The 15,312-nt window shown below is 38.6% G+C and overlaps 1 protein-coding gene across 6 annotated transcripts in view; it reads left to right on the forward strand.

The window, feature by feature from the left end:
• Nucleotides 1-15,312, forward strand: part of ATP2C1 (ATPase secretory pathway Ca2+ transporting 1) — a 116,470-nt gene that overhangs the window by 89,817 nt on the left and 11,341 nt on the right. For all 6 annotated transcript variants that reach the window (XM_084754371.1, XM_084754374.1, XM_084754372.1 and 3 more), the window contains 4 exons: nt 3,184-3,340; nt 6,475-6,645; nt 7,639-7,736; nt 14,191-14,241. In XM_084754371.1, coding sequence (XP_084610497.1) covers nt 3,184-3,340; nt 6,475-6,645; nt 7,639-7,736; nt 14,191-14,241 — 477 coding nt within the window. The remainder of the gene's footprint in view (nt 1-3,183; nt 3,341-6,474; nt 6,646-7,638; nt 7,737-14,190; nt 14,242-15,312) is intronic.

Below are 15,312 nucleotides of genomic sequence, written 5' to 3' on the forward strand. Positions count from 1 at the left end.
ATTTTTAGGGGTTACCACAGCATGAGGAGCTATATTAAAGGGTTGCAGTGTTAGGAAGGCTGAGAACCACTGGTTAAGAGCATAACAATCAACAGTGTAAAGAGTGTCTTTATTATGACACTCTTCTTTATGGACTTTCTGTATTGAAATGTTTAGTTTGGGTTGTGAGCTCACAGCTTTAGTGGGTTATAACCTGATCTTAGATATTGACAACTTTTGACATCAGGTTTTCTTGATATGATTTTCTTCTTAATGAGAATTCATTATAAGCTGCTGATTTTATCTTGTCAGACTGCTCTTTACTGAAAATGTCTTATCCATAGAATAAGTAAGACCACACTAATTAGGGGATTCTTCTCATTTTCCAACCAGAAGACTCCCTGGAAGATGAAAGCAACCAATGGAATTAACGGGCACAACTTAAGCACACAAATGACACTAAGTGGATCTAGAAGGGAGGCCAGCCTGAGAGCCTGGTCAAACTTGCTAATTTAAAAATAACTAGAATGGCTCCCAGTTTGCTTTTAGAGGTGTCTTTTGAATATGGCCGTATACTTATTCCTTAATCTCTAGAATAAAAAGATAAAAAGCCATAAGTACTTTAAAAAGCAGGTGTGAGACAGGCAAAGAATGAGAGGGAAGCTTGAAAGTCTTAAGTGAGGAACTGGTACGAACCCTTCCTCTCCAAATGCCTTTTCTGCCTCTTTACTTAAAACTATTACTATTTCTTTATAGGAGGTCTGAGCAGAGGATAGGAGTGGAGTGCTGGCAGGCTTAATGACAAAAGCGGAGGGAAAGTCACCGTAAAGAACAAGCCTCTAGCCCTCATTTTCACTGGTCTCTTTGAGTGTGTACAGTTGGTCCTGTCTTAGGATATTGGAGAGTTCTAGAAGGGCTCCCTGGTCTTTTCAGTAGCAAGGACAAAAGCTTTCCTACTCTTGGGCTTTCTCTGCTCCCTTGTAGCAGGTCAGCTATCTGACTAGTGTTACTAGTATCCAGGGAGCTGCTAGGTTCTTTAGTTGGGAGCCTAAATGGATAGGTAGGTTTTCTGGTGACTGGGGAAGTGTTTAATATAAAGATACAGACTGAAGTAGCATACAAAGGCTCAGATCAAGTGGGCAGAGGTAGTGCCAGAGGCTGTAGGAGATTCCTGAAGACCATGAGAAGTAATGGCAAAATACTTAAGTTAGAAGTGCTAGTTGATAACTAAGGACTCTGTTAGAAGCTTTGGAGATTGAGGACACTTGTAACAGTGAGAATAGCATAGAGAGGACAGGAAGTAAGATTGTGCTAGGCATGCTGCTCATGCCTTTAATCTCAGCATGCAGGCAGAGGGGCATGCGATCTCTTGTGTGTTCAAGGCCAGCTTGGTCTGTGTATATCAAGTTCCAGGACAGCCAAGAGCTAAATAGAGATGTCTATCTCTTAAAAAACAAAACAAAACAAAACAAAAACAACCAATCAACCAACCAACCAAAAAACAAAAAAACCCAAAAAAAACCCCAAAAAACTAGCTAGACAAAACAGAACAAATAAAAAGAAGAAAGAAATGAAATGTTGTCAGATAATGCTAGAAATATTTCCAGAACAGGAATCCCCAGCTGTTCTAAACTGTGTTAAATGTGGAAAATGTAAGGCGATAAACATGTGGTCCATACTCAAGAAATGGTGCACCCTTATAGGGGTGAAAAAGAGCAATTGTAAATGTTTTTGAGATGTTTGAAATAGGAGGCAATGCCATGTATAAGGTGAGAGGGTGACCAGAAGAGGAGGCTTAGGGCTGATTGGGGCTCTTTGGTGCTTTGTGCTGCAACACTGGGCACGTGGGAGTCAGTGCGGCAAAGGCTCCACAGGAGGAGATCCTAGAAGTGTGGGAGCGCAACGGTGGGGACTGTTGGCTAAAGCAAGGGCCTGGGACTAAGGGAGCCCCTGATTCATTAATGTAACAGCCTAGAAAGGGGAAGGAGAGGAGAGTGAAGGGAAGGGAGAGAAGTGCTGCTTGCCTGCTCCTTTCATCCTGTGATCATTACCACATGCAGAGTTCAGGAAGTTGTAAATGAAGCTAAGTAAAAAGAAAAACAAATATTAACTTTTCAGATGATAAAACTTGAACAGAAAGAGAAGTATGACTTGATGGATCAGGTATGATGGCTATATAAACATTCTCAACCTCTCACGAATTCATCCCCTGCTGATAATCCTGGTAGATGGAGGCTGAAAGTGAGCACACACTGTCACAGCCATGGGTAGATGAAGCAAACTGAAGTGGCTCTTACGTTTCCATGTGGAGATGACAGGGTTCTTGACATAGTTACAGGATGAAACAAGTCCCATCTGACTTTTGGGTTAAGGGGTGCAGAGAGCCAGCATGTTAAGAGAGCCACTGTACTCACTCTTGTTGGCTCAGTGAGGAGGAATCAGTGCACGTTCTGACAACATGTGCTTTATATTGTAGAGGTTGGAGAATGAACATAGATGCACCGGATCAAACTGACATTGCAGTGGACAGCATGTAAATTGTTAACTGAAGGAGACACCGTATAACTGTATTAAAAACTCAGGAATACAAACCAAAGAAGACAGCTGAAAGATTGTAAATTGGTTTGATTAGTGACAAGGGCCTAGAATAAGAAGGGCTGGTAGAGACTGCAGGTGTTCAGTAGAAGCCACTGGGGATTATTTTGTATTTGTTTTTCCCATGCTTGGGGTTGAACTGAGGGCCTTGTATGTGCTAGACTAATATTATTTCTACTATGAGAAAGGGAAGAAGTCTGTTAGTTCTCTTAATCACAAGGTGGTTGTGAGCAGTAAAGAGCATCATCGGTAGGTAGATACATAGAAACACAGTCGTTAATTAAGAGCCTGAACCATTACCCTTGGACTGACTCTAGATCACTTTCATTTCCCTGCTGCATGGTGAAGAACCATGTCCCAGATCTCACAATGCCCAACTTGAGGCTTAGTAAAGTGTTGCTTCTAGCGTAAGGTATAGTAGGACAGGTGTTTTCATAAAACATACAGCAAACCCCTACATGCGTTAATAATTTTTAAAGTGTAAGTACCACTCAAAGCATTGGACTTGAATAACTGTGCTAAGGATCATGAGAGATTGATGTCTCTTTTTGGATTTGTGTAGGATATATATACAATTTGAATGTAAACTTGGTATGATTCTCTTTTTAGGACAGACCAGAGATTTGTTTTATGAAGGGTGCTTATGAACAGGTGATTAAGTATTGTACTACGTACAACAACAAAGGACAGACTCTGGCCCTTACCCAGCAGCAGAGGGATTTATACCAACAAGAGAAGGCACGGATGGGCTCAGCAGGACTCAGAGGTAAGGCTGTTTCAGCATTGTCCCTGTTCGGGGAGAAAAGGTCTTCTTTTAATTGTAGCTGAATCCCTACTTCACGCCTGAGCTGTCCAACTCTACTCCAGGTGTCAGAACTGTTGTGATTTCTGAGGTGGTGTGTTCTATAAGAGTTGAAGAACTGGCCCTCAAACGATGGAAAGTCAAGATGACAGTAAAATGTGAACTCTTGGGTCTCTATAGATCTACAGTGCTCTCAAGTAGTATAGAGATTTATTTTAGATGTGTGTGTGTGTGTGTGTGTGTGAGAGAGAGAGAGGGGGGGGGGAGGGAGGGAGTCACAGTGGACAACACATGAAAATCAATTCTACTTCTACTGTGTTAAGTTCCAGGAATGAAATTCAGGTTGTCAAGGTGTGTAGGAAGTATCTTTATCTGCTGGGCTGTTTGGCTGAAGAATTGCTGAGTTTTTTTGTGTATGGGTAATAGTGTAGCATTGAGAGGTAAACTAGAATTGTTAGAGGAAAACATTTGTTTCACAGAATTTAGGAAATACTGTGCTGTTTGTCACTTAGGTCTTTTGTCCATCCTTTCTCTATTTGTTATTACTATAATGGAGGAGTTAAAGTGTTAAATGTTAATGTGTATACATTAAAATATTAATTGATGTATGGTTATGCTTCATCTTACAAAGTTTGTTTCTTAAAAATGCTTGTGGTCCTACATTTTGAAATTTCAGCATATTTTAGTTCTTTAGTTCTTCTTGTGGTGGCTATCTGACAGGAAGAAACGTAACTGAGGAGGATTTTGATGCGTAGTTGAAGAGTGCTGTCCATCATGGTGCTGGGAGTGGCTTGTGGTAGAAATAGGAGAGGGAAGCTGTTAGCTTATATATCAGGGCAGTAGAGAGGGCCAGGATGGTGAGCTCTAACACTTAGGTTCTATCCTACAGTGACCCACTTCCTCCAGGTAAGTCCCATATCCTGAAGCTTCCTCAGCCTCACAAAATGTTGCCAGCTGGGGACCAGGTATTCAAACACATGAGGGTATGGGAAATGTCATATTCAAACCATAGTAACTGTTTTGTATCAGAGGACTTCTGTCTACACATTCTTTATCAACTCGCCCTAAAGAGTATCCTAAATAGGTCTTTATTAGTTCTAAAGAGTGCCTAAATACAGAAGACCGATCTCTGGGCTAGTGCCACCCTACGCAGAAATGATCTTACTTAGCATTAGCTAGCGTGCACATTGATACTCCTTGTATTGCCTTCTGCCTCTCTCCTAGCACCAGGGACTGCCAGGTAGCTCTTTCCCTTCAGAGTGAAAGCCTTTGTGGGGTATACCTGCACACTTAAATAGAAGTGGTTTGTCTTCAACTTTGACTTTCCAATCCTCCATGTATGTTTTCTGCTTAAATAAAAACAAGTACTGTTCTTTGGTCTCTTTTGGGACTTTAAAAGCTCCCTTTGAGACACTTAAGTTTAGTGTGCTTTTGTGGATACTTATTAGTAAGTGTTTGGTCTCATAATCTCCCTGCTGCAGATATGTCTGTAGAAGAATGTTAATTCAGAACATGGCTGCTCTGGCAAAAGATCACATCCAAAGATCTTCTAGATCTGTGTGATCCGACTGGAATATAAACACACCTTTAATCCAGGAGACAGAGGCAAACAGGTCTGAGTTCAAGGGTAGCCTGGGATAGAGCAAGTATCAGGTAAAGAAAAGCTTAGGTCCAGTTGTGGTGGCGCATGCTTTTAATCCCAAATGAAGGTAAAGTTAGTTTGTAGGAGGAAGCACCCATGTTTGAAACTGATGCCTAGTTTAGTGGCAGAAAAGGTGGTGAATCTGAGAAGATTTGATTGAATAGGGTATGCTCAACTCTCAGGAGAAGAGAGAGGAAAGGGAAGCTATTTAAGAGGCAGTTTTTCAGAGAGAGAGAGAGAGAGAGAGAGAGAGGGAGGGAGGGAGGGAGGGAGGGAGGGAGGAGAGAGAAAAGAGAGAGAGAGAGAGAGAGAGAGAGAGAGAGAGAGAGAGAGAGAGAGAGAAGCAGTTTTTACCAGGATGGTTGCAGAGACAACTCAGGTGAAGACAATGAGCCAGAAGATTAGAGCAGATTGCTGAGTTAATTTGAGGCCAAGCAGAGCAATTCAGAGCTGAGAGAGAAGCCAGATTAAATAAGTCAGCTGGGAGAGGAGTTTGAGCCAGAACAGCTAAGTTGAACCAGCCAGGCGAGAGATCAGAAAGAACAAGTAAGGGTGAGGTTATTAAGCAGTAAGTCTCAGAGGCTGAAAATGTGCTAGGCCTAGGTTAGATTGCATGGAGGCTAGAAGCTTCCCGGACCAGGCCTAGGCCAGCAGAACGAGGCAGGTAGTAAGCCTCTGAGACAATTGAGCAAGGAGAATAAAAGTTTCTTTTACATATGTCCTTTTGATTTATCATGGTAGTGACCAGAAGTTACAGAATTCTCAGAGTAAAGCTGAGTGATACCTGGAAAATGAGCATGACTTTCTCTTTAATCTTGTTGCCTAATGATGACAGGAAACTAAACATAATGATAAGATAGACACGAGCTCCTAGACAGCTAAAATTATGAGCAAGAGATGCTTGTTAATGTTTGGAGGCAGTGAAAACAGACTTTGTTGGTATTTATGACCTTAAGAACACTTTATAGATGAACTTTTTAGTGTTTAGCATGTATAAAATTGTGTATATACAGGCTGTGTACAATTAATATAGCCTTCTCAGATGAAGATATATTAGAAACCACCTTCAAAGGGGCCTTTTTGCTTAAACTTGAGTTTTAATTGACGAAATCTTACTTTCCCCTATATAATGAATGATATTTTCTAAGGATGTTGTAGTTTCTTTGGATGGTGGCTGTTATGTGTTTGCTATGAAAGAATGTTCTTAATTCTTTCTCATTTGTCTTCTCTGCTTAATATTCTTTGGATTTATTTCTTTTAATTTTTAATAGCCTAAAAGCAATCTACAGAATTATTCAACTACAATGTGTTGGTATGTGATAAGTTTGAATTGTAAATAATATGCAGTAACTATAGATGACATATGCCTTACGTGATTTTTTTTTTTTTTTGGTCAGCTAAATTTAATGCTTTCACAACCAGTATTTTCCAGTTTTGTATTTTATTATTTCCTAAGTTCTTGCCCTGGCTTCTGGTCCGGAACTGGGACAGCTGACCTTCCTTGGCCTGGTAGGAATCATTGATCCTCCTAGAACTGGTGTCAAAGAAGCTGTCACAACACTCATTGCCTCAGGAGTCTCCATCAAAATGATCACTGGAGATTCACAGGAGACTGCAATTGCCATCGGTATAGCTGAGCTGCTGCATTTTGGTTTCAATAAATTTCATAAAACACTGCAGTGCCTAGTTTTATAAACATTAGCTAGGAAATAACGTTTGTATACTATTGAGTTTATATAGCAACTTACTCGTTTTTGCTCAAACGTATCAAAGATTGTAGATAAACTGAATTTTGATTAAAGAATATTGAAAACTAACTCATTATGAAATCATTTGTGTATTCAGAAGGGTAGTTGACTTTATGCTTTATAATTCACTTGTTGACAGGTGTGAACACAGCTCAGGGAGGTGAAAGGAAGAATAAATTGAGGATATATATTCTTTTCAGCTTAAGTGTAACTTTCAAAGCAGACGTGAGCACAGATACTAAGAGGACAGCATGGTGTCTACTTCTTGTTTCTCATCACATGGTGTGAAAGTTAGTTAGAGTTACCTTCAGAAATGTCAGCTGGGGAGAAGCATAGTGCCAATTTTTTGGAGCCTGTAAAGTTTAAATTTAACATTTGCTAGGCTTTGTTAATTCTGATTTTATTAATTTGTGATGGGTCTGGGCTAAAATGTTTACATTTAGTTGCCTTAAGGGTCACTAGAATCATGATGTTGGGAGAATGATTTTTCAGCCTGTGTTTTCATTTATATGCATCTACATGATTGCATGCAACTCATTCTGCCACCAGTTTTTGCTTTAGTACATTCTGGTTGCTATTAGAGTTGAGCTGCTGAGAGGAAATTGATTAGTCTAGTTTTAGTTTTTAGGGTTTGCTGACTTAGGGACAATTCTTTACTGTTAATTTTAAACAAAACCAAAATACTCAAGCAGAAAACTTCAGACTGCTATGAATTTCAGATAGCTTTGTCTTATCAGTTGTATGATCCCTTGACAGTTTTTAATCTTAAAAAAAAAAAAAGAAAAAGAAAAACACACTAAATAATCCTAGTTTTACTAACTCTTCAAGCAAAGAAATGTGGTTGTTATATACTTTTTCTCCTTTTACTTTAGCTAGCCGCCTGGGATTGTATTCTAAAACTTCTCAGTCTGTGTCTGGAGAAGAGGTGGATGTTATGGAGATCCAGCAGCTTTCACAGATAGTGCCAAAGGTAGGCCCGCACTGCTGCCTCTGAGAGCCCAGACACCGGCCGTCACTGGTGTCTCCGCGAAGCTGCCCACTTGTAAATGAGAAATGCTCACCAATTTTGCTTCTCCAAATTCTGAAGTGATGTTTCTTTGAAATAAACCATATTGTTATCATTACCTCTGGCAAAAACCGAATCTCCTCCGAGGAAAGACTGTGGTAACTCAGGGCTTGTATGTATAAATTAGAAGACGGTTTAGTTGATACTATTTACACTTTAGTTGCTTTTATTTTTGCTTGAGTTTGTTTATTTTTTTCAAGAGATCGAGGTGTTGTTTACAGATGGTAAAACACACTTATTCTCGAGTACAGTTCTGAGTGTGGACAGATTCCTACATTACTTACAAACATTCTCACAAACAGGACACAGAACAGTTTCCTATCCCTTAATTCTTTCATGACCTCTTATAGTCAGCTGTTCTCCTAGGTCTAGGATTCATTTTCTGTTCCTGTACTTCACTGAATTCTGTTAGAATAAGGCCATTTAGTATGAGACTTTTGAATTCGATTCCTGAGTCTTTGACACATAACACATTGGAGATGTCCCTTCACTGTGTTGCTGTGTGTCTTAGTGCGCCGCCCACCCCCAGTTGCTGAGCAGTGTTTGAGTGTATGGTTGCGCTGTATCTCTCCAGTCCAAGGACAGCTGGGTTGTTTCAGTGATTGCTGATAGTGAGTAAAGCTGTGTTTATTAGTTTCTTTGTGAAAGTCAGTTTTCCTCACATGTAAATACCTGAGTAATTTCTGGGTCATATGGCTGCTGTGTTCTTGACTTTGTAAGATACTCCACATTGAGTGACAGTGTGGCACTGCCGTGGGCTTCTCTTTGCAGTGTGGGACTGTTCCTGTTGTTCTTTAGTAATAGCACCTGTGGAGTGGCCATTTCCCTCACTGCCTTCTCATAGTGTATAGGAAGGCTTCATTGTGATTTTCATTTGCATTTCCCTTAAAACCTTTCAATTTCAATTTTTTTTAATGTACTTGTTTGCCATATTATGGCCTTTATTTACCCGGTCTGAATAGTTTTAAAAATTACATTGCTTTCTTTCTTAATTCTGAGATTAAAAAAAAAAATTGTAGCCCTTTTCAGCTTTTTTCTGGCGTGGCTGCAGAGAAATGTTTAATTTGATAAAGTCTGGCTTATCAGTCTTTACTTCATGGGTCATCTTTGTGATTTCTTATTTAAAAGATTTGTCCAGAGTAGGATTTCAGAGGGTTTTCTCTTAGGTTTATAGCTTTAGGGCTTTTTATTTTGGCCAGCATTCATTTAGAATTTTAATTATATATATTGCAGTGGTCAGAATTTGTTTTGTTATGCATGGTATTTCATTGTTCCAGCACCATCTGTAGAAAGGCTGATTGTTTGGCATTGGAATGCTTTTTAATCTTTGATTCTAATACTTTTGTAGCAGATTATTTATTAAAAAAATTCCAGTTTTGAATAGCATAGTGACTTCTTTAAAGCCACATTTCCTTATATGAAGTTATTTTCATTATCTGATTTTGCTTAATGGAGGCCTTATTGAACCTGGCTGAGCAGCATTATGTTTTCCGTGTTGTTATTTGTGTGCATGTGTCCTTCAAAGTAAGTACTATATGGAATTTATTTGGTTAGCTGTTTTTTGTTTGTTTTTCGACATAGGGTTTCTCTGTGTAGTCTTGGCTGTTCTAGATTCACTTTGTAGACCAGGCTGGCTTCCAACTCATAGTGATTCTCCTGCCTCTGCCTCCCTGAGTGCTGGGATTAAAGGCGTGTGCTACTATGCCTGACCCACCAGCTGTTTTAGCCATATGTTGCCAGTAATAATAAAATGTATTGCTTCTTTTACTTCGGTTTATACTTAAAAGCTGCCTTTTCAAGATACAGAATTTCCTTAAATTATATCAACATCATATATATATATAATGTGTATGTGCTTGTAATATATATTTTAATAACTTTTATTAGAAAAATTTCAATAATAGCATATGCTTATTGTAGAAAAATTAAACAGCAAGTTACTATTCAAATTATCAATAATCTAATAGAGACACTCAAGTTATGTGCCCATATAACACTAGTATAATAAGTTAACCTGTGTGAATTTTAAAATACATATTTTAGCAAAAACATAGTTTGTACTTTATATATTTACAAGCTTAATACTCATTTTATGTAACTTCATCATTTTGAAAACGAGGTACTACTTGAAAATATGCCTTTAATACTGTATTTTGTGTAGTTGTCTACTGTGCACGAGTATATAAACACCTGGTATAGATGTGTTTATATAACCACTTTTTTAGTGAAGTCTTAGTTTTTACTTTATGTAGTTTATGAAGTTTTACTGTGAATATTTTAATGATAATGAAGCAATCAGGAGTGTACATATTACACATAATTATAGTCACTTTATAGAGGATGGATGACTCCACTTAGAAAATTTTTAGCAACTAATGGACTCTTTAGCACAAGTTTTGATTCTTCAGAATAAGTGAGGAAATTATACCTACCCCAGTTCTACTACTTCTAGGGGTTTTGACAAATGGGTATTTGCTTTGCCCACCATTAGTGTTATATAGAACTATCCTGTTGCTTTAAGAGATCCTTGCTGTTTCCCTTACTTGTTCTTTATGCTTTAAGAGTGTAGTGGGGTTGAAGTTACATCATAAATAGCCTTTCCAGGCTGGCTCTTTTGACTAAGCATTGCCGTGCCCTTTTCTGACTCAGAAGCTTGCTTAACTATGATTTTTACTTGAATATATGACTGTGACACTTGGTTTTGAAGGGCATCTTGGTTATTTCCATTTTGGGCAATTGTAGAGTTTGATGTCTCAGAGCCAGTGAGAGTGGATGGCATTGCTACTTAAAAATTCATCTTGTGTTACTTGTAGTTCTGAACATTACTGTACATGCAACTTGCAGATAGAATTATTTTTGTAGACCAAATTCCTGCATCTGAAATAATCTGACCAAGGTGCATGGGGAAGGTTCTTAAAACTTCCTGCTGAACTGTCTTCTGACAAGATTTCAGTTTGTATTTTCACACTCTGTACTAAGTGCAGCAGTGTTGAGTCCTTGGACACCTGGCTGCACTTTCTCTATCTCTGAGTATACAGATGAAGTGGAGTGCTTCTATCAGAAAGGCACTGTTTACTTACCTGAAATTCAAGAAATTTGAGCGTTATCAAGCCCTAGTCATTCATGGATGTTCTTTCAGAGCATCCAAGGCAGCATATACATTTTCTTTGTTTGAGATTGAGGGATGGGGGTGGGGTGGGGCTGGGGGAGTTCTTAACATATTTGAACGGGAGCTTGTGTATTGTGTTACCTTATAGTTTATGAAATCAACCCTATATTGGCCTCTGCAGCAGTATGGGCTAGGGATGCATTACTAAGTGATTATAAAATCTATAGTTACTTAAACATTTCCCCACTAGACCTTTGTTCAGCCTTTTTCCTGGGCTTCCAGCTTTGGATTTGCTTTTTTTCCAGTTCCCCCTGGTTCTTTGACAAAATGCTAATACATTCTGGAAACAAGCTTAAAAGATATTTAGAGAAGGAAGAAGCAAATTCTGAATTACATCATTAGCTTGGACAGATGACATCATCTTTCTTTCCCAAGTAGAGTGTCGGTGTGTTAATTATGGCAGATACCCTGGCACTGTTCTAAAGAGACAAATAAAATCAAGTCCAAGCCTTGAAGTTAGCTTATTGACCTAGTTAAATAGAGAGGAATTGTATAATAGCATGGCCTTCTTACAGGTTTTTTATGTGTTTTAAATGAGTCTGTGCTTTAAACGCTAATGGATCTCTCCCACTCCATCCCCGACCCCAGACAGGATTTCTCTGTGTAACAGCCCTTGCTGTCCTGGAACTCTCTTTGTAGACCAGGCTAGCCTTGAACTCAGAGATCCGCCTGTGTCTGCCTCCCTGAGTGTGTCATCATGCCAGACTCATTAATGGATTTTTTAATGAGCAGGACTGTTCTTCCTTCCACTTTGCTCCCCACCCTTCGTCTTGTATTCATGTAAACCTTTGACAGCCAGCAGGTTCTATTTCACCTGCTTTTGTTTCTGATTAATTTGCAGAGCCTTTTTCTTACTTTACAGATAATAGTTTTAAATTACCAGTCTACTAGTTTTCTTATATCTTAATATCATATAATTCTGTTTGCCATTTCAGTATTTCTTCTTCATAATTCTGTGGAATACATTCCAAATCTTTTAATATCTACATGTGCATTTATTTATTTATTTACCTAGAATAATTAGGAATGTGGAAGATGAGTTTTGGCTGCTTGTAAAGTATACGTGGGGCTTGTCAGCATTCTCTATTTGTGAGAATGTGTCCTGCCATCCATAGGTAGAACAGGGTATCCTTATTCATTCTTTGTTTTCTCTGTTTCATATTCGTACTTCCATTTGTTTACTCAGTCTGTTAATGAATCCTCATACTCCTGGTTTGTGTATTGCTTCACTTTCTGAAGGTTATACATTTTAAAAAAAAATCACCTACAGTTTGTCCACTACATGAGTAGGAAGTCTTCTGTGAGCTGTGAGGAGCTTTGACTGGTTATTCTAATTGCTGTAACCTCTTTCTTCACTAGCCTCTGCTTTAAAGCTTTTCTGTTTTCTCCCTAACTTCCTTTCCCCATCATACCTCGTCAATTTATGTCAGTCTAAACAGCTGTGGATGCCGATCACTAATGTGATTCCCAGGGCAATGCTAACAGGGAAGAGTGAAATGCCCTTGCAGAGCCCTTCTGAGAATATGTAGGCCATTTGTGGATAATTTCTTGGTATTTTTCCCATCCCCAATATTTCTCTGTATTCTCTTCTTTTGTAATGTAGCTTTGTATTATCCTGTCCTCCTGTTGCCTCACTTTTTACTTCCAAACCACAGTGGTCGTACTTTGGTCTTTAATCACTGTTACTCCCCTTTGATAGACAAACATACAATAAAATTCAAAAGATCATCAGTGTGTTGTTATCTCTAAGTTTGATTTCAATTGCAAGTAGTAGAGATACACTTTACTTTCTAGTCATTTCTTAGTATAGGATATGGTTTCTTTAGACCTTAATTTTACATTTACCAAATTTTGTTGTTTTTACTCAGCAAGATGAACTTATTTGGGTGCTTTAAGAACTCATTTTACTTTGTGTGGTGATACGTACCACATATAAAAGACCAAGTAATCATTGACAGTATGGGTATTGATCTGCTTGGTCTGAAAGTGGCTGCTTCTATTTTTGAGATGAAATCAGAAGCATATTAAAACCTTATAATTAACAGATGTATTTATTACATATTAATAAATATGCCTGCCTGTAAAGGAATGCGTCTTCAGTCAAACAATACCAGGCTTTTCATTTTTGGTAACCCAGAATAGTTACAGAGAAGTGTTTTGCAGTGTTGAAAATAAATTATGTGCAACAAAGGCACAGTGTAGCACATTAGTGCTCACCATCAGTGTTTATTTGAATATATTGTACATTCTACTGCTTTTGCCAAACACTTACATAGCATTTCAGTGCAGCATATACTTCATCATTGATTTCTGAATAATCAGACTTTTACATATGTTGATACAAGTATGCTTTGAGTATATATGTGGCTTAGTTTTTTTTTTTTTAATACATTTAAATGTTACAGAGAGCCCACTAGGGATGACCACTCAGACACAGTTTATAGCCAGTTGGAAGTCTTTATTCCAGTTGGCTAGGACTGTACTGTACTCAGGCGTTCACTACCTAAGTGTAGCACCAAGTATCCTCCCAGTCCTCCCTCCCTCCCATTTTCCCCTTACTCCCCTCCCCTGTGACTGACTGAGGGGGAACTCCTCCCCCTGTATATGCTCATAGGGTATCAAGTCTCTTCTTGGTAGCCTGCTATCCTTCCTCTGAGTGCCACCAGGCCTCCCCATCCAGGGGACGTGGTCAAATATGGGGCACCAGAGTACGTGTGAAAGTCAGTCCCCACTCCCCACTCAGCTGGGGAGAATGTCCTGTCCATTGGCTAGATCTGGGTAAGGGTTCGAAGTTTACTGCCTGTATTGTCCTTGGCTGGTACCATAGTTTGAGCAGGACCCCTAGGCTCAGATCCGCCTGTTATAATGACCCTATTGGCACTCTAGGTGAGAGAAACATTGGAGAATGGAGAAACAGAAGGGTAAGGGGATTTTAAGGCAAAAACTGTGTCCTGGAATCTTGCTTGGCAGCTGCAGAGGAAGGTTTTATACAAGTAGGCAGTTCCCTTTGATGAATATAATATACCCTTTCCTTTGGTAAAGGTTTCATTCCTGCATGAGGTGGATGTTGGCACATATATGGCATTGATTTCAGTCTTTGTGCCACATTAAGTTGTTAAAAGTGTTATTATCTAGAAACACTGCTACTTGCTAACATTGGAGATTCTTATTGTAGCTGTGTTTTAACAGGTTGCAGTATTTTACAGAGCAAGCCCGAGACACAAGATGAAAATTATTAAGGTGGGTGCCTGAAAACCAAATTATCTTAAATTCACTATATAAAATATTGCTACTTTGTCTTCATTACAAAGAGTATTGATGGGATATCAAACTTAAAAGTATTGTGAGACAAAACACACAGTTCTTGAAGAGCTTTACAGAGAAACGATAGCAGTTTAGTTGGCATAGGAAGTCATAGAAGGAAGCTATTAATCATTTTCCAGTAGAGCCTCTTTAAACAGAGTGTGGATGTGTATTCTGGCAGGGATCCATAGCTGAATCATCCCAGTATGAGAAGTGATAGTTAGACACTGTGTGAATTTAAGAAAGATGTTTTAAGAGGGTGCACAGTATCAAGAAAGGCTTATTATTGCCATGAGTTTGTTAATAAAGCTATGTTTTAGAAGTGTATCATTAAATAACTTTTCATTATGTGGCATGTTCCACAAATAAGTGAGCAGTGTGTGACACACCACACCGCTTGCATATCAACAGGCATTAAGACTATTTCAGCTTCATCTGCTGTCTTAATTGAATGCATCATTGACTAGATTGTTATTATGTACCATTTGATTGAAGTATAGGACAACTGAATTTGTATCCAACAGTTGATAAGCAGATTTACTTATGTATAGTAGCTAGCCATCACATAATTAAGAGCTTCTGAATTTTCAGGTTGTTGACAGTTTATGGTGGGTTATTTGTAGCTAGGGGAGATAGTGCTGTCCTGGGCATTTAAGAATGTGTAGTGTCATACTTAGCTCCTGCCCAGTAGATGTCAGTGTCATCTTACAACGCAAGGCAGTCAAAATGCCACTAAACATTGTTAGATGTTCTCTGGAAAGCAAAATCCCCTAGTTACAAACCATAGTATAGTACACTGCCATATTTCAGACACACAGTTCTCTTGGATGAGAGTGCTAGTAACAGCTATTTTGTAAATTTTATTGAAGTTGATTGAAAAATGAAGTTATATTTTTTTCTAATCTTAATTTTGTGAAAAGTGGTTGATAATACTTATTTATCCCATTATCTGATTCTTAAAAAAAATCAGAATAATTCTCTCTGCTCTACTTTTCTGGCCCTCTTTAG

Source organism: Acomys minous (genome assembly GCF_964271855.1).
Source record: "Acomys minous genome assembly, chromosome: 13".
In the NCBI taxonomy this organism is placed as follows: domain Eukaryota; kingdom Metazoa; phylum Chordata; class Mammalia; order Rodentia; family Muridae; genus Acomys; species Acomys minous.